The sequence below is a fragment of the Littorina saxatilis genome, linkage group LG3 (assembly GCF_037325665.1).
Source record: "Littorina saxatilis isolate snail1 linkage group LG3, US_GU_Lsax_2.0, whole genome shotgun sequence".
Lineage (NCBI taxonomy): Eukaryota > Metazoa > Mollusca > Gastropoda > Littorinimorpha > Littorinidae > Littorina > Littorina saxatilis.
Window position 1 is genome coordinate 64,582,638 of NC_090247.1, and position 24,483 is coordinate 64,607,120.

At 41.4% G+C, this 24,483-nt stretch overlaps 2 protein-coding genes across 5 annotated transcripts in view; both read right to left on the reverse strand.

Annotated features, from left to right (window-relative positions):
* The window catches only part of LOC138962942 (polyubiquitin-like), a 10,163-nt gene extending 6,937 nt beyond the window's left edge, over window positions 1-3,226 (reverse strand). Inside the window, exons 1-2 of one of the 2 annotated variants that reach the window (XM_070334909.1) lie at window positions 2,944-3,226; window positions 103-336 (exon numbers count right to left, since the gene is read on the reverse strand). In XM_070334909.1, the coding sequence (XP_070191010.1) occupies window positions 103-336 (234 nt within the window). In that variant the 5' untranslated portion in view covers window positions 2,944-3,226. The remainder of the gene's footprint in view (window positions 1-102; window positions 337-2,943) is intronic. The other variant, XM_070334908.1, reaches the window with a different exon arrangement.
* Window positions 3,227-5,683: 2,457 nt separating this feature from the next.
* Window positions 5,684-23,045, reverse strand: LOC138962943 (baculoviral IAP repeat-containing protein 7-like). Of its 3 annotated transcripts, none has more exons than XM_070334913.1 (10): window positions 22,922-23,045; window positions 21,359-22,414; window positions 20,793-20,950; window positions 19,984-20,233; window positions 18,718-18,915; window positions 13,971-14,165; window positions 13,244-13,462; window positions 9,646-9,756; window positions 6,672-6,722; window positions 5,684-6,255 (listed from the first exon to the last, which is right to left on the reverse strand). In XM_070334913.1, the coding sequence occupies exons 2-10, from the start codon at window positions 21,879-21,881 to the stop codon at window positions 6,059-6,061; spliced, it is 1,902 nt and encodes a 633-aa protein (XP_070191014.1). In that variant the 5' UTR covers window positions 21,882-22,414; window positions 22,922-23,045; the 3' UTR covers window positions 5,684-6,058. The 3 variants fall into 3 exon arrangements, with proteins under 3 accessions (XP_070191014.1, XP_070191011.1, XP_070191012.1); XM_070334910.1 differs by having other exon boundaries at window positions 19,975-20,233; XM_070334911.1 differs by having other exon boundaries at window positions 19,975-20,233; window positions 22,926-23,040.
* Window positions 23,046-24,483: the final 1,438 nt, after the last annotated feature.

Sequence of the window (24,483 nt, forward strand, 5' to 3'; positions counted from 1 at the left end):
GCACACACACACACACACACACACCTTTACCACCATCACCACCACTTTCGTCACCTCCCTCTCGCCTACTCAATCAATGCACACACAAAAATCGGGAATTACCGGAACGACAGAGCGAATAAGCAAGTGCAGAGTGTCCCCATCCTTGACACTGTAGCTGGTCAGCGAGCGGCCATCGTCCATCTGCACGTCCCTTCCATACAGCAACCTCTGTTTGTGTTGGGGAAAGTCCGGTTCCTTCTCCTCCACCTTGGCTTTGACTGTCGCCACCGTGTCTGATGGAGACACCTCCACCGTAATGGTTTTGCCCACAAGCGTTTTAACGTGGATTTTCATCTGAAATTCACACACAAACGTTACCGTAATGGTTTTGTCCACAAGCGTTTTAACGTGGATTTTCATCTGAAATTCACACTAAAAAATTAATCAACCATTGTGATTGTCTTGATGGCGTGCTGTTTGGACATCCAAAATAATGACAAAAACGATGTTTTTTGGTGGCTTGTTGTCAGACCAGCATTTTTTGTTGGTCCTCGGGGAGCATATCGCCTTCGGTTTTCATCTTTCTCTACCTCGATCGGCCTACCGAAGACGATAATTATGCTGGTCAGTCAACAAGCCACCACACATCTTATCATGTCTGTGTCACACTTCCGTTACGCTGTTTGGAGGGGTGGGGTGAGGGGGTGGGGTGGGGGGGTGGGGTGGGGGAGGGGGAGGGGGAGGGGGGTAGGGGGGGGCAATGGGCGGGGGCTGCGGGCTCTCTCTCATAAAAATAAACTAGTATACACGTTTTCCTTTAATTCCTATGTACACAACCAAGTACATCTCAGCAGGTCTGTCCAATCTGTCACACGGGGTAAGAATACATGCTTCCACTTGGACGCATACCATAAATAAATAGTCTGGCTATTTCCTATACTGAGTCGGATTGTTAGCGGGAATAATTTCGGTGTGAAATGGGTATCAGTTCCGAAATAAATTCAGCAAAAAAACGCCCTCTATAATATAAAAAGTAAGCTTAGCAGTGGCAAGACTTTTCTGTATGTGTCCAAGTGGGAGTATCGTAAAAGGTAAAAGCCTGGACAGCCTATGGTCACTTGCACGATGGTTTCCACGTGAAGGAAGGTTTTATTTTTAACACAGAGGGCTTTTTCATCAATAATACAATATCCCATCATGGTTGATCTTTCTCACGCTAAGCCGAAAACGAAAGTAGGCTATACGCAATATCGCTTTTGTGTCTGCAACATTTTCTTCAATTTTTACATTTGGCACAGTAAGCCTCCCGTAAACCACCACAAATCTGATACTGTCAGGCTTTTACACACAGTACAAACACCCTTTCGTTTAAACACTCGCCGCTTGAGAACATCCTAGGTGCCCTACGTAAAAAGCGAGCTATTTTCAAAGAATTTATTTTCGTGGACCGTCTGATCGGCAAATCAGGCGCCTCTTTTGGGCGCTAGAACTAACTGTTAAAATCTAAATAATAAAATGACAGCTTGTAAACACAAACATTCTTAAATCATAAAAGATTCTTTTTTCATCAAGACAAGATCAGTACAATTCGAAGTTTTGAAAGTTAAAAAAAAAAGATAGGCCGGATACAGGGCCACGAAAGGTCGTGTCTCAAAGCAGAGTTTGTGCATAGCGCTCGCTTTCTTTGAAGCCAGCCGCCGCCGACAAGTTCGTGTGACTCAAAGCGTTTTTAGTGAATAACGTGCTATTGCAGATACAGCCAGTCGCATTGAAATCACAAACTGACGACTAAATTGTACAAAAAAGGAAAATGGATCAAACGGGTTCACGATGGCGCAGGGGTAAGATAAACCACGAAATCTGGTGTGTGGTTTACGCGAGCTAAATAGCAATGCAAATGAACTGTGTTCCATAAGGTTAGAACTGCTTTTTTCATTAGAAGATTTAAATCGTTTTGTAAACCATTTGAGACATACTGGGGCTGTAAGCTTTGTTTTGTTTACGGTGACTCGATCAGAATATCGAAAGCACAAGAATCGGAAGAAAAAGTGTTTTTTTATTAAATGTGTGTGTGTGTGTGTGTGTTTGTGTGTGTGTGTGTGTGTGTGTGTGTGTGTGTGTGTGTGTGTGTGTGCAGGGGCGGACGAGGGGGGGCACAGGGGGCACGTGCCCCCCCCCCCCCGAAAAAAAATTTGGTAAGCTGATTCTATGACCATTTCTAAGTTCAAATGGCACCAGATGGCATCATTTTGCTTCTTTGGGCCAAATTTTGTTCCGGGGGGGGGGGGGCATGCCCCCGGACCCCCCTAGCAAATTCGGGCGCTTTGCGCCCATCACATTCACTTTCGATTGAAAGTGCACCCCCCCTTACAAGCGGCAACTGATCCGCCCCTGGTGTGTGTGTGTGTGTGTGTGTGTGTCACTGTGTGTGTGTGTGGTGACAGTGTGTGTGTGTGTGTGTGTGTGTGTGTGTGTGTGTGTGTGTGTGTGTGTTTACGTGTGTAAACGTTCGTGCACGAGTACAGCGTGCGTATTTGTGTGTGTGTGTATATATATATATATATATATGTGTGTCTGTTAATCAGTGATACAAATCGTTTATTTAACGTCACTCAAAAGCATTGGCGACATCTTGTGTCTGTCTATCTGTCTTTGTCTGTATGCTTTTCAGTTTATGGTTGATTGTTTGTTTAGTCTATGTGTTATCATACAAACGGATGAACAACTTCACTAGATCACGGCAAGTCAGCCTTCTCTTCTTGCCATATGCTGATTATCTTTCGTTCCAGACTCAAGATTTGACCGTGCGGTTGTTACAAAAACAAGGAAAATTGCCTCGATCGCAGTGCCAGGCGGTTTCAAACGCGAAGTGCATTCCTAAACGCGTCCATGGTGGTTAAAATGCAAAACACAAATCAAATGAACTGAAGATGAGTACCTTAAATTATAAAATCATCTTACCTTTCAGAATCTTTTAAACTCGACAGTTTCCAGCAAATCAGCAAGCCAATTGCAATCTGTGTGATGTGTTGGGAGTCAACTTCCCTTGTCCATCAAACGCCACATAGAATGTGTGATTATACATGCCTTGAATTACACGCAGATGAAAAAATATGAAACCAAAAGTAGCCCAGTCAAGGACATATTCAAATACATGAAAAGATGGAGCTTGCCGCGAGAATCTCCACCGCTTTTCCCTTACCGTATGCACCACTGTCTTGTGGCGGGGGCTGTAAATTAGTCCTATATGGGTAGCGATTGGAGGGAAAATAATAGAAAGTGTGCGTGCGTGCGAGCGTGTAGTTGTGTGTTTGTGGGAGTGTGTGCGCGTGTGCGCGCGTGCGTACCTACGAGTGTCTAAAAGAGTCCAGCGATTTTAAATTGGAGCAAATACGATACCACTGACACAATCCAAAAATAACTTCTCGTCATATTTTGCTCCCCTCTATTTTCTCTCCCAAAGATTGCTCAAGTGTTTTCCACAGTTTCTAAATATACATATTTTATTGGAATGTGTTTACATGAGGTGTAATTTAAGTTGTAGATGTTTGTGCTCGGTGTTATCGTCAGCGACTGAATTAACCTGCCTCCACATCCGACACCACTCAGAGAAGGAACACTTTGAGTTTAAAAAAAAAACCTGTTATGTCTCTTGCTTGAGTGTCCACCTTACAGGCCGATAAATCGGAATTCTTTTGAATGTCACTTTTGGTTTGTAGTGACAGACAGACACACACACACACACACGTTTAAAAAAAACCCTCTGTTATGTCTCTTGCTTGAGTGTCCACCTTACAGGCCGATAAATCGGAATTCTTTTGAATGTCACTTTTGGTTTGTAGTGACACACACACACACGCACACACACACACACACACACCACATACACACACCCACACACACAAACAGTCACAAACAGTTTCATCCAATGCACTGATGGAAAGTCACAGGCATTTTTCTTCTTTTTTCTTTCTTTTAATCCAAGTTCAACTGATGAAATCAAGGAATAAAATGAAAATAAAAGATGTACACACATATACATGCAACCATACATACACACATGATCCCTTGCATACACACATTTAAAAATACACACACACACACACTCAGACACCCGTCATATTAAATTGAAACCAGTGTTATCTTTACCTTTCTTACTCTACATATTTCCCAGAAAGTTTATAATAGACTGTAAAAGAGGTTTTAGTTAATAGAGCTTCTGTGCATTTAAACAATAAATAAGAAAATAAAAAAGTAAGATATCAAATTATATTTATGATAGCATGTCTGTATATCCTGAAGCCACAGAGATAAATCTTTCAAATCAAGACATCCTATTTTTTACACCCCCGGTATAGGGGTGTGTATAGGTTTCGCTCGATGTGTTTGTTTGGGTATTTGTTTGGGTGTTTGTTTGTGTGTTTGTGTTCACAAGTAGATCTCAAGAATGAACGGACCGATCGTCACCAAACTTGGTGAACAGGTTCTATACATTCCTGGGACGGTCCTTACAAAAATTGGGACCAGTCAAACACACGGTTAGGGAGTTATTGGTGGATTAAAATTATACAAGGACTTATAGAGGCACACCCCCGTTGGTCAAAGGGAAATAACCATTCTCACTGCCACCAACTGAGAAGGTTATTTCTCTTTGACGGGGGTGTTTTTCCTATCGGAGGAATTTCTTGTTTATATAGATAAATGCTACCAAAATGATGGTGAATGGGTAATAGACACAAATATTATGAAACTAGCACCCACAATTCAAACACTAATGAAGTGTTGAAACCCAAGCAATGAAATTAAAAAAATTACACAACACCAAAGCAGGAATTATCTTTCCGTAAAATAATTCCAAAGAAAGTTAATCACACATGCACCGTGTTGTTTTTGTTTTGTTTTTTTCCTCCTTTTTTCTGTTGTTACATTTAGGCCAGATTTGGGGCTACTGTTGCAAACCTACATACTGACTGTCCACTTGGGTGAGGTTGGCTCCTGCACAATGTAAAACTTAGTACTGGTGAGTCCTTCCCCGAAAATTAAATCTTTTTTTGAAACGCCATACAAGTCATACCATTTTAATCTGCAATCTTGAAACTTTGTAAACTGTTCAATCATCATCTCGAATTGATGAATACAAATATGATGTAATTTGCTTAACAGAAGTAATTAGCATTTGTATATGTTGCATTTTTTGGGGGGGTCATCCTGTATTTGTTGCTGAGGACAGACCTGTATAAGTGCCCAGTGCAGGCAACAGGCGACCCACAGTTTGGACACTTTCTGATGTGTGAGAATCAGAAATGAGTACCAAGACTCACAAGAAAAAACATGCACACTTGTGACGATTTGTTTGAGCGTAGCAATTTTAAGCTTGGCGTAACACGCATAGCAGTTTGTCTTAAATCGTAGCATGCTACACCGAAAGCATAAAAGTTGGCAGCTCTGGATATGTCCCAGATAGTTGACCTGCAGATGGGACACTAACTGATAGTTCCCATGGACCAATCACCAGGGATTGGCTTGGGCGTCGGTCATCGATCTTTTGCCATGTTAAATTCAGAAATGACTGACACATATGGGTCTCAATCCGTCAACTGACCGATAGACATGCAGCAGAGTCAGTCAGCTCGTCTTAATTTTGTCTGCTGTCTTGTTCTTTCTTTTTTTCACCTTCCTTACTTAATTGAAATAAATATGGTTGTGTCTTCAGACCTTTTATTCCACTTCATGTAAGACCATTGGAAAATAAACAAGAAAATGAAGAAATGAATTGAATTTTCCTCTCATTTGTAAATTGTAAACAACTTTCAGAAGTTTCTCCTCACTGCCGTAATGCACAATTGCGGTAGTCCAGTGGTGGAAGGAAAGTTTTTTTCTTCTTGACTGATTGGTTTGCAAAATGACTGATTAATTCATGGCTGAGTCAGTCAATGGACCTCTAGTGGACAAAACCCAAGCCAATCCCTCAATCACTGTCGCTCACGACATGTAGGTGCGCACTGTGCCACTGATGGTGGACCTGCAGATAGGACACTTGCTGATGTTATTGTGTTTAAGGATCTTTCAGTGTAGTTCACGACATGTAGGTGCGCACGGTGCCTCTGATGGTGGACCTACAGATGGGACACTTGCTTAGGGGCGGGGCGCAGGTGGCACAGCAGACGAGATGACCGCAGGGGACGAAGACCACGCACACCTCCTCGTCCATGCAGATCTTGCACGTCCTCTGCTCCTTCAGCTGACGATTCTCTTCTATCAGCGAGCGAGGGGCTGGGGGAAAGAAAAGAACAACAAAATTAAGTACAAGTGCAGAGCCTTTGGCACAGTCACCAACCAGCAAAGGCACTGGCATACCCCCAGAGAAGGACAAATCGCCATATCTCTTTCTGTCACACAGACGCGCATACCACACAATGTATCTCTTTCAACAACAAAAACAAATGAAAAATACCCATATATAACTGCATTCCCTTCCTCTCTCTGTCAAAACCACACACACACACACTTTTTCTCGACCCAATTCACACACACACACACCACACACCACACACACACACACAACACACCACACCACACACCACACACACACACACACCACACACACACACACGACACACACCACACACACACACACACACACACACACACACACACACACACACACACACAAATCTTCTCACTTATACCTTCAAAAGCAGCCAGAGGTTCTCCTGAACCTGGCCTCCTGACAGGGGAACCTGTTGAAGACAAGAAAAAAACAAGTCGCGTAAGGCGAAAATACAACATTTAGTCAAGTAGCTGTCGAACTCACAGAATGAAACTGAACGCAATGCCATTTTTCAGCAAGACCGTATACTCGTAGCATCGTCAGTCCACCGCTCATGGCAAAGGCAGTGAAATTGACAAGAAGAGCGGGGTAGTAGTTGCGCTAAGAAGGACAGCACGCTTTTCTGTACCTCTCTTTGTTTTAACTTTCTGAGCGTGTTTGTAATCCAAACATATCATATCTATATGTTTTTGGAATCAGGAACCGACAAGGAATAAGATGAAAGTGTTTTTAAATTGATTTCGACAATTTAATTTTGATAATAATTTTTATATATTTAATTTTCAGAGCTTGTTTTTAATCCAAATATAACATATTTATATGTTTTTGGAATCAGAAAATGATGGAGAATAAGATGAACGTAAATTTGGATAGTTTTATAATTTTTTATTTTTTTTTTACAATTTTCCGATTTTTAATGACCAAAGTCATTAATTAATTTTTAAGCCACCAAGCTGAAATGCAATACCGAAGTCCGGGCTTCGTCGAAGATTACTTGACCAAAATTTCAACCAATTTGGTTGAAAAATGAGAGCGTGACAGTGCCGCCTCAACTTTCACGAAAAGCCGGATATGACATCATCAAAGACATTTATCAAAAAAATGAAAAAAACGTTCGGGGATATCAATCCCAGGAACTCTCATGTAAAATTTCATAAAGATCGGTCCAGTAGTTTGGTCTGAATCGCTCTACACACACACACAGACAGACAGACAGACAGACAGACAGACAGACACACAGACACACACACATACACCACGACCCTCGTCTCGATTCCCCCCTCTACGTTAAAATATTTAGTCAAAACTTGACTAAATATAAAAACAATGTAAATGATGTCACTCTCCTCTACCACTGCATCAAACCATGGTCTCTAGTGTCATCACAATCATGAGGCTTTGCCACAGAATTTGATTTTAAAGCGAGTACATCAATTCATCAATTCAATCGGTTACATACTTCTAATAATAATTGTCAGTAAGTACTGGTGTCACATGACTGATGTGAACCAGTTGATTGGCTAATGGCGATGCGCTTAAAACTGTTAGCGCTAACTTTTCCACAGAGCGCATTCTTCCGCCCTTTGCCTAAGCGAGACTGTACTCTCATCCTCAGAATTAATTAATGACATGTAGCTTATATTCTCCACAATACCAAATGACCATAAATTTCCTGCTGCTCAATTAAAGACGAAGTGGGTTTTTTCTGACAGATTGCATGTGCCTGTGCCACAGTGAAGCCCACTGATCTAAAAATACAAGCCGCTGTGTCTCATCTCATTTTTGACTTGCATTGATTCTTCTCATATGCCGTGTTATTGGCATGTAGCTATTATCCACATTACCAAATGATGAGTTAGTATACAATTCCCAGCGGCTAACAGAAAACACAAGTGTTATTCCGATAACGTACCAGCTAGACAAGCATTTGGAAGTCGACTGACTCGATCGACTCTGTCATACGTAGCAGACTACACTGAAATACGACTGCATCAGTTCAGTAAATGAATTGTTTCCGAATTATTATTTCAAGGCAACAACAATCGGAATCGAAAACGTATAGGGTTCAGAACGTTCTTACCATGTATAAGATTTATTACCAGCCTGCCTCATGCGTGCAGACTCGGTGCAACGTGACGAGCAATTTTAGTTTTTGAAATGAGACTGCAGTGGTTCGATTGTCTTAGCCTAGCAGACGACATACACCCCGCTCAGCAAATTAACATGTTGGGCAAATGTGAACGAAAAAACGATGGGGATAAAATACGTGTAGGGTTCAGAGCATTCTTACCGTCCATATTTAGTACCAGACTCCCCGATGAGTGAAGATACAACACGAGAAACATACCACATTTATTTTGAAAATGTGCTAACCGTCGACCATTCCCTGGAGTCAATTCAAGGGGCGCCACTCTGCACAGTCAATCCGTCGAAGCGAGCTGAAGGTTTCGAATCACAAATAACTAAGAGCACATTTCTTTCTCCGAGTTTAAATGAGGTCTCTATGAAAGATCATCACTTTTTAGCTTAAACGCTACACTGGAATTTACCAACAGAAATCAAAATGCGTGTGACGAAAGCACGACACACTTGAGACAGCCCACACAAGAGTAGATCTTACATGACCTGACCACACAGTTATGCCTATTCAAATGCGCGTAGCAAAATGTGCGTTTTAAATTTTCTTTTTTCTCTGGCGGTATTGACATTGAAACAATCCCAGTGCACTAAGGGATTTATAGAGCCAATCTCGAAAATAATGATTGAACTCAGCACTATGCGCTTCGTTCAATAACTAATTTTCGCGATTTGCTCCATAAATCCCTTAGTGCACTGGGATGTCTCAATAACTTAAATAATAATTATTATAGCTTATATAGCGCGAACCACAGGAATCTTCGCTCTCCACCGCTTTAAATATTAACTATGAAAAAAACATACAATTTGAACATCACATACATTTATACAATACATGACACCACCATGAACTAGGAATTTTAAAACTGTAAACGCCCTTACCCAACATGCTCATGCATTAAATTTCAGAAGTTAGAGCACGTGTAAATAAAATGTAGACTGACACACACACACACACACACACACTAATGACCAGATATGCACACTCTGCAACTACAACCACACAAAATGTAGTTGTTGTTTTTTGTGTGTTATTAGTTGTGTTTTTGTTTTTGCAATTTAAAAAAAATTACAAAACCTTGGGGGGAGGTAGATAGTGGGGGGGAGGGGGGGGGGGGGAGGGGATATGTTGGCAGGAGGGGGGAAGTATATGTCGGCATTTGAGGAGTGGATTTTATACAAAATGAGTCTGTTACCTGTATTGACTGGGGAGGGTTCCCCCGAGCTACTGGCATGTCTTGCAGGGTGGCTAGCGGAGAGTTCAAACACTGTTTCAAGCAGTGCCTCCATGTTGGGAAAATCGTCGCCTGAAACAACCACAGACAGACATTTATTTTATTTTTGCTGGTATATCTCTAACCAGTCCATTAAAACACAGTATTTTCAGTGTCCCAATGTTCATTACAAACTCTCAAGATAGCCCAACTGTCACAAAAGTTTGTTTAGGCAAAAAAAGAATATAGGTATGGTTAAGGTAACATAGCCCCAAAAAATAGGGTAGGAAGGTAGACAATCACTTTTTTTTTATTTACTTTTTTTTCTAATGTGTACAAATTAAGGGGAGGTGGGCCAGTGCACCACCTTTTTTTTAATTTTGAATGTTTTATTGTGTCTGAATGTTATTTTATGAAAGAAATGAACAAATGATGACAAAGAATAGTCACTTTTTGTATTTTCGGTTGCTGGTTTTTGTTTTACGTGACAAAAACTGTCAAAATACAGACAAAAGTGGAGTACAGGAGATACACGGATTTTCATCAGATGTGATTGTCACACTTCTAATTATTGTTTTATTTTATCCTTCTGGGTATGCTCTAGGGGATTACGAAGCAGATCTTGTTTATTATATTTATATTTGGAGTTAGGAACACTTCTTTGTTACAACTGTCAAACTTTAGGGTAACGCTTGCGAAATTATTTTTTGAAATAATCTGGATATGACTATAATAAAATTTCAGCAAAATCCCTTCGTAATCCCCCAGAATGTTGTATTCTGCACAAACTACAAAAGAAAATATTGCTGTAGCTAAATTACAGCCAGAGAAATCGCGTAACCCAAGACGTAACCGTAGGCAAAATGGCTGAACTGAGAAAAACGACATTGAAGATTGAACACCACAGAAACACTATTGAAACAGACACACAATGACAAAACTGTGTTATGAATGAACAGCTTAGTTTATTTGAATTGCAAACTACTTAGCCTTTAGCACGCCAGCAGAGAATTTATGCGTCCATCCCTTCTTTCCCTCTGTCAACCAGCATGGGGATACTGCCCCAGCGCTAAACGTGCATCAATGACCCGATTCTCGTTTGTATTTGCATGCGAGAATAACGGTATTTTTAACGGTAACTTACTTGAGCCAGAACGAGACTTATTTCCTTCTGTTATCTCGTCGATTTGTTGGTTTCCTCGAAGTTTTCTGCTTTTGTTTTTACATCGATACAGTACTTTGGTGCTTCGACAAGCAAGATGGAGGATGATGAGTTTGAAACTTTCGTTTGATTGTTTTTTGACAACAAATCGTACGTGGAATCTGAACGATTTACTGAGGAAGCTCTTCGCAATGAACTGTGTATCGCGGTGAAGAAAATGACACAGTTCGTCAAGACAGTGACGGAATTTACGAAAGTGCAGATTGATACAAACAGTTGCTGATCCAGTTTCGTTCGGGAAATGGCAGGCCCAGCAAACATTACCGATAATCTGACTGATGTTGGATACTTTCTCCTGTTTTTGTTTTTTTTGCGTAGCAAATGCTCAACTTGCTTGTCGAGGAGATACTGCACAGAAACTGACTCAAATTCAGCGCAAAGCAAGCCAGTGCCGAGACGTAAAAAGTGTGCTGCATGGCGTGTTCGGAAATGGCGACCTGTGGATCTGCGTGGAGATCAAAGCTTTCCTCTGTATCGGAAACACCGACAGAATCCAAACTTTGGCCTAGTACCAGCGGAACTACTTGTTGTTGCTAACCGAACTAATAAAGACATTGTCCTCTTTCTTATTTCGAGCCATTGTTATCGTATCAAAGGTTGTTTCTCAAGGAAAAATTCGCTTTCGGTTATCACCGATCGTTTGATGTGTAACCAGGATGATGTAAAACCGAGTGAACTTCGGGTGTTCCCGTCATGGCCGAGAGTCTCTTCGGTAGTTTCCGTATGCAAAATTCGTAAGCTGAGCATGCGCACTCGCAAAGTAAACTGGTTCCCGATTTCGGTTTATGAAACGAACCAATGGATGTCGAGTACCTTCCAAATAAGGATATTTCCGTTCGATTACGATTGCTGCCTTTGCAACGGACAAGTGGCTGAGTGAATGGAACATTCATCAAAACACTGATGTCATGTTATAGGTCAAGAGCTGCTGCGCAGTTTCGTATGTCGTGAATGCACTGTTTTGCTGAGGACAAAGCCGTAACTAGCCTTTGAAATGAGACAATTTTTGGCGGGGGAATATCGACTACAGAAGACAATCAATGCCACACATGTTCACATTTTGTCTTTATTGACAGATAAATAGGACACTTTTGACAAAAACACCGACACACATGGATGATAGGTATGTTATGGAAACATAATCTGCTAAAATACCCAAAACAGTGTTTTGAACGATTTGGTCAATTTTGCACTGGCCCACCTGCCCTTAAACCTACTTGACAGGGAAATAAGTGTGCAACTCGAGCGCTTTCGCTTTCATAGCGTTTTCTGCACTCGTTTTTTTTTTTTTTTTTTTTGACAAATGTAATAAAAAGTTATAGGGTCGGCCCCTAAAAATAGGGTAGGTCGGGTTACCGTTACCACACCTATTTTTTTTTTAGGCCTTAAGAAACTGCACTATGAAACAATGATGCCAGACTGTTTCAACAGATTTTTGTTTTTTGTTTTGGACTTTTGTTTTACCCCGGACTAGCATGTCTCTGCAGATATGTACTGACATAAGCACAACATAAAGTCTCATACAAAACAATTCAAACTTTTCTTCTCATTTTCCTCAAGCGTCCTTTTTTTCAAAGGAGCAAACTTGGCTAAATCTAGCAGCAGTTCTAAAGCGGAACTGTCCACTAATTTAAATGTTAACGGTAAACTGAAACAGAAATGAGGTTTTCGTCTGTGAAACAGCATGAACATTTTACTTACTCAGCAGGATCATGTCTTGTTCAAAAGAAGCACCTCCACAGTTGAACAATACAGCAAAACACTTTTACCAGTGTTTCTCAGCAGAACTTTGATTTCTTGATGCACAACACTGCACTAGTGTTTTATTCAAAATAAGCGCTTCTTCTACAGGCGGACAACATCATTCTAATAAATAACGTGTAAGAACTTGCCTGTGTTTCTCTGCTTTTGTTCAAATTCATGACACAAAAGATCAAACTAACATTTTCTTCAAAACAAGAACCTTGTCCACCTCTCTTTAAAATAAAGGAACATAGCAGTGTAAAGGCGAACGACAAGAAGAAGAAGAAGGAACATAGCATACCAGTGTTTCTCAGTCGATGTTCAAGGGCTGATGCACGAGTTCTTTAAAACAAAGGAATGCTCTCCGTAAATCAAGGGAAATAACATACCAGTGTCCTCAGCCGATGTTCATGTGTTTGACGCACGATTCTTTAAAATAAAGAAATGCTCTCTGTAAAATCAAGGGACATAACATACCAGTGTTCCTCAGGCAATGTTCAAGGGCTGACGCAAGAGGTCTTTAAAGTAAAGGAATGCTCTCTGTAAAATCAAGGGACATAACAATTAACATACCAGTGTTTCTCAGCCGATGTAAAATAACGGGACATAACCTACCAGTGTTTCTCAACCGATGTTCGAGCGCTCGACGCACAATGTCCTGGGGGATGTCCATGTTGAGCACTGCTCGCACCATGGGCGTGTCCATGCGAGCCATCACCTCGCGCTGCTCCACTGGTTGCCGTCTTTCGCTCGATTCCCTCCCCGTGCTGCCACTTCGACGCCTGCTTCTCTCCCCTTCGCAAACCACCGGGGAATTGCTTCCCCTTGCTGGACCTTTGAACACAGTAGGTATTTTGTCAGTATGCATTCAGACAGAGAGAGAAAGGAAACAGCATAAAGCTATCAGCTTCAAGATTCGTAAAAATGTGAAAACGGTATTATGCTCTGAAATGTTCAAGGCGCAATATAGACAAGCGTGGCATATTATTATACCAAGAACGATATTGCTTACACAGGCTATGCGGAAAAGGTAAGTAAAGTGGTCTGTGAAACACTACCTCAGTGATATGTGCAAAAAAATACATTTCCAATCATGTTCTCATTTTTCCTTCACAGCCCCATTATTTTAAGAACCCATTATCAATTTTCAGACCTTGCTTTTGCAGACTTGCTGTTTATAACACAGGTAAATGTACCTACATTTTCAGATTCCCTCCCTTTCAAGACGTGATTTTTTTTTCTAGATATTAAAAGAAAGATGCCACTGGATTTTTCTCTTTCTCAGGCAATTTTTCTCAAAATATACGCAAAATTAGCTCCAGAGACAAAACCAGACTCCAACCTTCATAGACGGCTGTCTGCTGCACTCTGCCGTTTTCCTCCGACAGCACGTCCTCCACAAACTTGTCTCCCTTGACCTGCCGCACGTACTTGCAGCGAGGAAACCAGCGAGCGTGCTCGTGCCAAGGGTCATCCTCTCGCTCCCAGTTACGCAGTCCACCGTCACAGAAAAAACACTTGACGCTGTCATTGAATCCTACAAATCAAAAAACATATTATGAAGGAAATGAATCAATGTCAACGAACAGTTTGCAATAAATGACCTCTGGAAATAACTCTGTGGGATTTGTATGGGTTGTGAAAGAGTAAATTCCCTGATCTTGCTTTCACTGAGGAAAGCTTTCACCCATTCTTAATGTCCACATCTTCTTCTGCGTTCGTGGGCTGAAACTCCCACGTGCACTCGTGGTTTGCACGAGTGGAATTTTACGTGTATGACCGTTTTTACCCCGCCATTTAGGCAGCCATACGCCGCTTTCGGAGGAAGCATGCTGGGTATTTTCGTGTTTCTATAACCCACCGAACTCTGACATGGATTACAGGATCTTTTTCGTGCGCACTTGGTCTTGTGCTTGCGTGTACACACGGGGGTGTTTGGACACCGAGGAGAGTCTGCACACAAAGTTGACTCTGAGAAATAAATCTCTCGCCGAACGTGGGGAAACTCACGCTGACAGCGGCCAACTGGATACAAATCCAGCACGCTACCGACTGAGCTACATCCCCGCCCCATTTATGTCCACATGTTTTAGACACACCCCTAAACTAGACTGTCACGTGGGAAGGTTTGACTCAATAAAAGCCAGAGTATTAACTATTTCACAACCCACACAAAGCTGACAGTTATTTCCGGACTTCATCTATTGTGATAAATCCTTTACAATTTTGTGGGTTTCTTTTAGCTTTTTTTAAAGTACCAGAACCCCCCCCCCCCCCCCCCCCCCAAAAAAAAAAAAAACAACAAACAAACACTTTATTAGACAGGTTACATAACCTTTTCCACAGGGCAGGACCTCCTTTTACAAAAACTTCAAAGAAAAATATTCACCAACTTCAGTTAAAACAAAACCCATAAAATAAAATAAAACAGCAAATATTCCTCACAAGCAAAACAACATTAAACTGCTTGCATCTATGCATGGACACAGGCATCATTAGCTTTACATGACAAAACTATGTGCATTCATAGTAACGGGAAAATCTTACTAAAAATAAATTAAAAATCCGGAAAAATACATTTCTGAAAGCCAAGTCTGCCAAGGGTTAAATCTAGCAAGCTAAAGTGGGTATTTTGGCAAGCAATAATTACACTTCCTTGTTGAAGGAAAAGGGTCAGGTTGCTCCTTATGCTAAAAATATGTTAACTGATAGTATGACATTTTAATACTTCCTTGTGAGTGTGTGTGTCTGTGTGGGAGAGAGATAAAGACAGAGAGACTTCACACACAGTCAATACCGAAGAGTATGAGAGAGATAAAGACAGAGAGACTTCACACACAGTCAATACCGAAGAGGATGAGAGAGATAAAGATAGAGAGACTTCACACACAGTCAATACCGAAGAGGATGAGAGAGATAAAGATAGAGAGACTTCACACACAGTCAATACCAAAGAGGATGAGAGAGATAAAGACAGAGAGACTTCACACACAGTCAATACCGAAGAGGATGAGAGAGATAAAGACAGAGAGACTTCACACAGTCAATACTGAAGAGTATGAGAGAGATAAAGATAGAGAGACTTCACACACAGTCAATACCGAAGAGGATGAGAGAGATAAAGATAGAGAGACTTCATACACAGTCAATACCGAAGAGGATGAGAGAGATAAAGATAGAGAGACTTCACACACAGTCAATACCGAAGAGAATGAGAGAGATAAAGATAGAGAGACTTCATACACAGTCAATACCGAAGAGGATGAGAGAGATAAAGACAGAGAGACTTCACACAGTCAATACTGAAGAGTATGAGAGAGATAAAGATAGAGAGACTTCACACACAGTCAATACCGAAGAGAATGAGAGAGATAAAGATAGAGAGACTTCATACACAGTTAAAACTAAAGAGGATGAGAGAGATAAAGATAGAGAGACTTCACACACAGTCAATACCGAAGAGAATGAGAGAGATAAAGATAGAGAGACTTCATACACAGTCAATACCGAAGAGGATGAGAGAGATAAAGATAGAGAGACTTCACACACAGACGATGAGCAGAAGTCTTCTATATCGTATCTAATACCTTCATACTATTGCACATTTATTAACATCAAGAAAGTTTACACATTCAGTTTGCCTTTCACCCACATCTCTCTCTCACCACACCTTTCTCTCTCTTAAGAGCCCACAGCTTAACACGCCAGCCCAAAAGAATCCAGCTGATGGGGTGTTAAGCTCTGTTACATATTTTTCTCCCCAAGCTCACACAAACAGAACAGCATACACCAATCCAGCTTTGGCAAGTTGCTGGAGCGATACTGTTGCAAACATATTTTTTTTTGCAAGGAGCTTACATATATGCCATAAGAAAATTTGAAATACAACTGACACATTAGAAAATAATGTCGTCGACGTCTGATAGTTTATTTGTGTCTGATCGCAAAACAGTTTATGATTGTATCATAAATTAATTTATGTTCTAAATATTTTTTGGAGAAAGACCAGAGCACAGCTTATTGAAACAGACACTTCCAAGCCACTCGCATTACACAATTTAAATGCACAACTTACACGCATCTTGCACACCCTTAATTGTTCTCATCACTTGTTCAAAACACATTCATAACATCTAAACATTGATGCACAAAATACACCTGCATCATCCCAGTGACACAAAATACACCTGCATCATCCCAGTGACACAAAATACACCTGCATCATCTCAGTGACACAAAATACATTTGCATCATCCCAGTGACCCAACGTACACCTGTATCAACCCAGTGATACAAAATACACCTGCATCATCCCAGTGACACAAAATACACCTGCATCATCCCAGTGACACAAAATACACTTGCATCATCCCAGTGACACAAAATACACCTGCATCAGCCCAGTGACACAACGTACACTTGTATGAACCCAGTGACACAAAATACACCTGCTCTCCCCGCCTCTGAAAAACCAAATACAATTCACTTTCTCAGGAAGATTCGACTGTGAGTGACAGCCTTTCTGAGGGATTTATACATTCTGAACTGGCCTGAAGGTGCAAGGTGAACCCCGTCTGCCAAAAAATTGGCTTGCAGCTGTTGATACTTGGCTGCATTCTCATCTGGGAAGGAAACAAAATCATGTTCCCAAAACAAAACATTCGGTAGCAGTGCAGCTCCCTGCCGAAGCAAACGGTTTACCTCCCTTGCACTGGCATTGTACCTGCGATCGAACCTGTACTTTTTGGATGGAAAGCGGGGCATGAGCTGACACAAAATCACGTTCGGCACCCCAATTCTGGTTCCTTGAATCACTGGCACAAAGGCCAGAATCTGAGAGGAAATCTCCTCTGCTGAACATTCAGAGGAAATGTCGTTGTCCCCAATCATTATTAGCAACAGATCTGGCCTGCCAAATGACGCCATCGCGTGACCCAGATTTCTTGCCCAGTCTCCAACTTTCAAACCCCCTCTCCCCGAAACATTGACTTCGCAGGTACCGAGGCCAAAATTGGGCGAAACACCTTCGTCATGAACCAAAAATTCACCAAATCTTCTGGCGAACGAGTGGCCAGAGATAAGGATCTTAGCCCAAGCTTTATTTTCTTCGAGTTCGACTCCCGCACAACGACGGCACGCCATCACGGAAAGCGTCACTAGAAAACCTGTCAGTTTACTCGAAGCAAAGTTGACAAAATACCAGCTATTCGTGAATGGAATTGAGCACACTTACACGACTGGTACTAACTAGCAACAAAGAATAAGAAAAAAAATGTACTCAACGCTGGAAAGTCGTTAAAATGGCATAAAACGCCACCAAATTTCGAAGAGCTGTATTTTCACTTGTTGCTGCTTTCGAGTGGTGGGCGGAAGTGACCTTTTAGGATTTGCATCTTGGTTAGTCAATGAAAACTTGGATTGGATATGGATTTAACATCTTACTGCTTTTCATCCTAGAATTTAAAACCCCCATCAGAAATATTTTTCCACATAAATTATATTTATGATTTTTGATAATCGGATAAGAACTTCCAGTGATATGATGCTTCAAAGGAGGACAAATTTGACTGATTTCGGCTAAGCTTCAGCCAGCCCCCCAAGTAGAGTTAAAAACTTGAAGTGCAAGCAGATGCAGGCTAACATATAAGCGTAAAGAAATCTGGCTGTGACCAGTTGCTTGTGTTCTTGTTGCTTATTTATTTTGATTTTAACTACACCTAAGCATGCACACATTCAAGTAGTATTAGGCAGCTCGACTCTAGATGCTGGTAGCTTCTTATTGTGAGGAAGCAAGCCGAATTTTCCAGCAACGAGATAACAAAATGAAATGTCGAAACGTATGTACACCCAAGCAGAAGACCAAGTACGCACGGAAAAGATCCTGTAATCCATGGAAGAGCTTGGTGGGTTAAAAAAACATGACAACTTCATGCATGCATCCCCAAAAATTGGTGTTTGGCTGCCTAAATGGAGGGGTACAAATGGTCACCCACATAAAAACCCACTCGTGCCAATAATGAGTGAACGTTGGAGTTTGAGCTCATTAACAAGGAAGAAGAAAAGTGATTATGAAATGAAATGAAAGGTACCAGCGTAGAAGAATCCAGCGTGTGAGAGTTGCTGTGGCGTCTGACTCTTGCCGGTGGGCCAGGACGTGTAGGAGCCGATTCTGGCCGCTTCGATGGACATGCTGGGGTGCTTGGGGCGGTCAGTCACGATCCCCAGCAAGTCTTGTCGCGTCACATGAGCATTGACACCGTGTGCCGTCACGCCTGGCCCGTCTGATGCTGCAAGGGTAAGTATTACAAACAAACAGAAATGAATACATTGACTAATGCATTCTGATACTGCGAGAATAAGAATTATAAATAAACTAATTAATACACTGAATAATGATTTCTGATACTGCAAGAGTAAGTATTACAAATAAACTAATTCATTATTTGACTAATGATTTCTGATGCTGCAAGAGTAAGTATTACACACAAACAAAATTAATACTTGACTAATGATTTCTGATGCTGCAACTGCAAGAGTAAGTATTACAAACAAATAATTGAATAATGATTTCTGATGCTGCAAGAGTAAGTATTACAAATAAACTAAGGCAAAAAAAAAAAGTTGTATGTTTCTGGTAACATGGCTACAAAAAATAGGGTAGGTAGGTAGGGATATTTTTTTGTTTTTTTGTTTTTTTGGTCAATATACAGTGACGCAAAGAGACTGGACTTACTATACAAAGAGAAAGACAACACATTACAAAACAAACGAGACAAAAGGGATGCGGGGTTATCCCCCTTGTGTCGTCTGCCGTCTGTTACTTTCGTTTTGACGCGCTTTTTATCTTTTTTTTTACAAATGCAATAAAAAAAAAGTCTAGGGTCGGCAGGAAAAAACTAGGTAGGGTCGGGTGACCAGAAACATACAACTTTTTTTTGTTGGTCTAAATAATACATTGACTAATGATTTCTAATACTGCAAGAGTAAGTATTACGAATAAACTCACTAATACATTGACTAATGATTTTTCATTCTGCTAGCTAGAATATGAACTATAAATAAACTAATTAATACATTGACTAATGATTTGTTTCTGCAGATTAACCAGTACCTTTACTGATCAATCACAGTGCAGTGGAACACACCTTTCAAAGGGAGAGGGGTGGGATGTTGCTGTTTGTTGAGTGTTTGTTTTTCCAGTGTATATTTTCTTGGTGCAAAATAACCAGGCACACTTGGATGGAGCATTTAATGCCGGGACAGGGCGGTGTGAGAGCACAAAGTACAAGGACAAGCAACAGGTGTAAGAACAGCAAAATGAAATAAAATAGAAATTTAAAAATTACCAGGCACACCAGTGAGAGAGATAGGAGGTGTGTGTCTGCTCCGCTCCCCGAAGGACACGCTCGGCCCCACAACAGGCGCAGGGGCGGTCATCTGGTTGTCGCGCACCATGGGGCATGTTGGGAAGTGGCGGGCATGCTCGTTTGAAGGGACGTCCCCTTCCTGCCAGTTTCTCAGCGAGCCTTCGCAGTACACGCACTGCACGCGATCCTGCGGACCGGTGTACACAAAGCCTGCTTCTGACAACAGCTGGGGATACACCTGCAAATCCAGTGGAAATAGATATGATCAGCAACGTTTGAAAAGCTACCCAAGTCTGAAGATAAAAACTGATCCTGCAGGCCTGTGAACACGAAAACTGTTTCTGATAATAGTTTGAAATGCACCTGGAACCCAACTTAAGTCTGGAGATGAATGAAAACTGATTATGAAGGCCAGTGTACAAAAAGCTTATACGAGGGGATGGAGGGGGTGGGGGGGGGGGGTCAGTTATGGGGTCTTACTCTGTTCAAGCAACATCAGTTCAACCTATGTCCATTTCATGATGATACATCTAAACAAGGCATTGTGAAAAAGGTGAATAAGGAGGAATATAACTTAAAAGGCAGAAGAGTTCATACCGGGGTATACATTACATGTGTGTGATAGTGTGGACACGGGTTAATTCCTGTATCTCCTGAACGGCTATTGCAGCCTCTTCGTCTGAACTTGCACGTTGCCGCTATAAAGTCCCTTTTCTGTTTCCCCGGCCCTGCATTTCTATACTAGAAAACAACAAACAAACAGACATGCTTCTCCTTCCAGACCTTGTCTGTCTTACCTGAGCAGCCAAAGGCCAGTTCTCAAAGGTTTTCAGTCGCTCTGTGATGGAACTTTTGCACAGTTCAAAGTCGATGCCAGAACTGGCGCTGAGATGTGACCTATCCACTCTGATTTCTGCCTCGTCCTCACCGAGCCCCTGAGCACCCTCTGGGGGAACTGCAAGAACATAACAGAAAGCTGTAATGGATCTGGTCACAGCCACAACATGGCATAGAGTACAGTGGAACCCCCAATTTAAGACTCCCTCCCTTTAAAGACTTGTTTCTTTTAAACTAAATTCTGTCCATAAACCTCTGTAATATATATATTATAACCCCCATTTTAAGACTCCCTACTTTTTAAGACCTGACTTTTGCAGATTTTTGGAGGTCTTAAAATGGGGGTTCCACTGCAGTGACAAAGTGATAGAATTACCTCTTAAAACGAGTCTCCCACTGATGCTTTATTTTGGTAAAAATATTACTTTTTACTGGAAAAACCAACACTGATCACAAATGTCCTGCTAACGATCTATTCTAAATCAGTAAATGAACTGATGACTTCGTACAAATCCTTCATCCTTACCAAGTGCTGCAGGTCCACTGGATTCCAAGTCTGGATCGGAGCCGAACATCTCGCCTCTACTGACGCCGCCGATTTCGCTGAATGTCCGACTGAGGTCATAATAAACCTGCGTAGGGTTGCGATCTAGTTCAGCGCACTTCTCCCGCAACCACTCTTTAATGGTCTCTGTAGTTGCAGCATCAGGTGCGATGATGGGAACGTTGGTGCCGTCTAGTTCTCTGACGTGAGCACACTGCGGCGCGGACTGCCTGTGCAGCTGGTTAGGGTCCACGCCTTGCGATCGCCAGGTGGTAAGAATGGTGGAGCAAGAGTAACACCGCACTGCATCGTCAGGGCCTGTGTAGTACAGACCTCCTTTGGCCATTAAGATTGGATGACACTGACAGCCTTCTAGAGGCGCCATGGAATTGTAGGATGCCAGGCGGACTTTTTCCTCATTGAAGCTTCGCCGACTTAGCGCACTGTCTGGCGGAATTGGTGCAAAGGCTTCTGGGCCTGAGCTTCTTCCGATAAGTTCCGTCATTTTGCGTTTAAAATACTATGAAATGTTGAAACTAATGAAGACGTTATTTTTTGTCACAATGTGCCAAGTACAGAAACTGATCTCTAGAACTTATAATGCAAAATGTCAGGATAAAAAAAAAAATTCAAGAGACACAACAAAAAATGAACAATAACCTATCACTGTATCAGATAACTGTCTTCAAACTGTTTCTTTCTCGAAGATTTTGTTTGTTTGTGAGTTAGTGTCAGTTCTCATTTCCTTGTCAGTTAGTGTATCTTTGACTTTGAGTAAGAGCTTGGATCACAGAGTGTGTTGATCATTGTAAATCAATGTGTTACTGCTTCTTCTTTTTCTTTATCATGACTGCGCCTCTTGTCTTTCTGAGCCAATGGAAATTTCACAAGAGTAATCATGCCTTTGGATTATATGATACTGTGCGGAAAAGTACTGATGACACTAGGAGTAGTACTATGGTAGGGACATCACACTGTTTCCTCACTGACTTCAGTTCCTGCATGGGTCCAGTGATTTGCCGTTGTCATGTCACCAACCTGTCACAAGATTACGAGTTAAAAATGACACAGTACTATCATAAATAAAACTATGACAATCAAAAGTTACAATTAAGTTCAATGAGCACAATGTGAGTAATATTGTAGATTTCATCACCAAATGTTGTGATCATTCATGAATACACACGCATTGTCATTGACGTATACACTATACATATTATTCCATGCTAGCTGTTTATGCCGGGCAGTCTAAAATGTTACTTTCTTCAGACCAGCGTCTCAGTTACTAAAATAAATCGGTATTTCACGGACTGACGACAGTATCAACGACAACGGAAATGTTAGATGGAAACGAACACAAACATCAACATATAGGGCCTACTGTTTACAGTCAATTACCGAGTAGGTCCAACGGCAACGATCACGATGCAAGATAAAATTGCAACATTCAAGTGAGTCAGATTGTGATTCAACAGCTAACGGCAATATCCCTCGTTAATCATCGAAGTCACGTTTATGGCTAAATATAAATACACGATTTCTTACCTACCACCGAATGGGTTTCGAACAGCATATTTGAAGGCAAAAACGAAAGAGCCAAAAAATAAAGTCCAAGCATTCCTCCGGGATTACGAAGGGAGGCAACTAGCAAATTAATTCATCCGGTCTGACTAATGAATGCCGGACGTTTCGGCCCTAAGACGTTTCGGGCCTAAGACGTTTCGGCCCCATTTGGGACGTTTCGGCCCTAAAAGTCAGGACGTTTCGGCCCATTTCAGGATGTTTCGGCCCTAAGACGGTTCGGCCCTAAGACGTTTCGGCCCCAATTTTTTTTCTTCTCAAAAATCATATTAAAGCCATATGTACTCGATGACTATACACGCTAATTGCTTTACCAACAGCTGGAGACATGCTAAATTAAGTTCCCTGCAAGATATTGTGGTCTAGGACCCCTTAAATGTTGAGATATTTGAATTTTTATTTTGATCTAGATCGTCCTATTTATAGATTTGCCAACAGAGGGAACGTTGACGCAAGGTAAATAACTCCGCGTCTTTGTTGACATCCTCACTTTTTCAGAGGCTAGAACAAGCTGTTATGCATGTATGGTCCGCGCATGGCGACATATCGTCATTACATGGTCTTATGGTGCGTTTGACATCGATTATGGGCAAACTACACTTTGTAAACACGGGAGCGCGTACATATGCCTTTAAAATATAACCTATATATAATAATATATAGCGCCCTTGATGCGTGTACAGCTCATATTCAATCCAGATTACCAGAGTCGCCTTCAGTGTGGCGAGATATGTGCGCGTTACAAATAAATTATCATGTTGTATTATTAAAGACATTCAAACAAATCGACAGTGTCCTTGTCTGGCTGTGTGAATGGGTATCGTGTGAATGAATACATGTCTATCTCTCTCTCCCTCACACGACACGTATTACCAATACCTGTCACAATATAGACCAGTTGGTCTAAGAGGACGTTAAACCCTAATAGTCAGTCACGACACGTGTTGTACGCACTCAGTCACATTCAATAGTTGTACGAAAAGTATTTGTATCGTGTGAAACATGTGACCTGTCTAAATTTCATGCAAGGCTGTGTGATGAAGGTGAACTGTTAATTGTGAGTGAAACTCATTGTTGGGGTGTATAAGAGAAGAGTGTTGCCTGGCGAGTGGGGTCAGTTGTCCAACACAGACAATGGATTTGTGTAGCTATTGTTCTCACCCTGTGAAAGGTCGTCAACATGCACTTCAGTGTGACACCTGTGATGTGTGGCAACATCGTCTTTGTAAGACCGGTAAGCGATAATTTTTCCTCTGTAGCTGTTTGAATGTGTAGTGTGCGAGAATATGTAAAACAATTGTATATGGTATTTTAATATATAGAACAGATTCCATACAGCCAATTGATTAACGGAACAGTTGTTAACAGTTTGAAGTTTTTATTCTGGTTGGCTAGTGAAAATCCTGTCAAATGCAACACTTCTGGTTGAATACTCTAGTTTCAAAACGTTATAAACAATGCAGTTATAGCAACTGTGGTTTGTACCCGGTAAGCAATTCTTTTTGGTGGACTTACTGACTTTCTTG

Excerpts from the sequence above, each read along its gene's own strand:
- LOC138962943 (XM_070334910.1), bottom strand. The coding sequence starts at position 21,881 with ATGACGGAACTTATCGGAAGAAGCTCAGGCCCAGAAGCCTTTGCACCA. Across the intron at positions 20,234-20,792 it reads ACTGGCCTTTGGCTGCTCAG|GTGTATCCCCAGCTGTTGTC; the intron begins GTAAGACAGACA and ends CTGGATTTGCAG. Across the intron at positions 18,916-19,974 it reads CTCTCTCACTGGTGTGCCTG|CATCAGACGGGCCAGGCGTG; the intron begins GTAATTTTTAAA and ends TTACCCTTGCAG.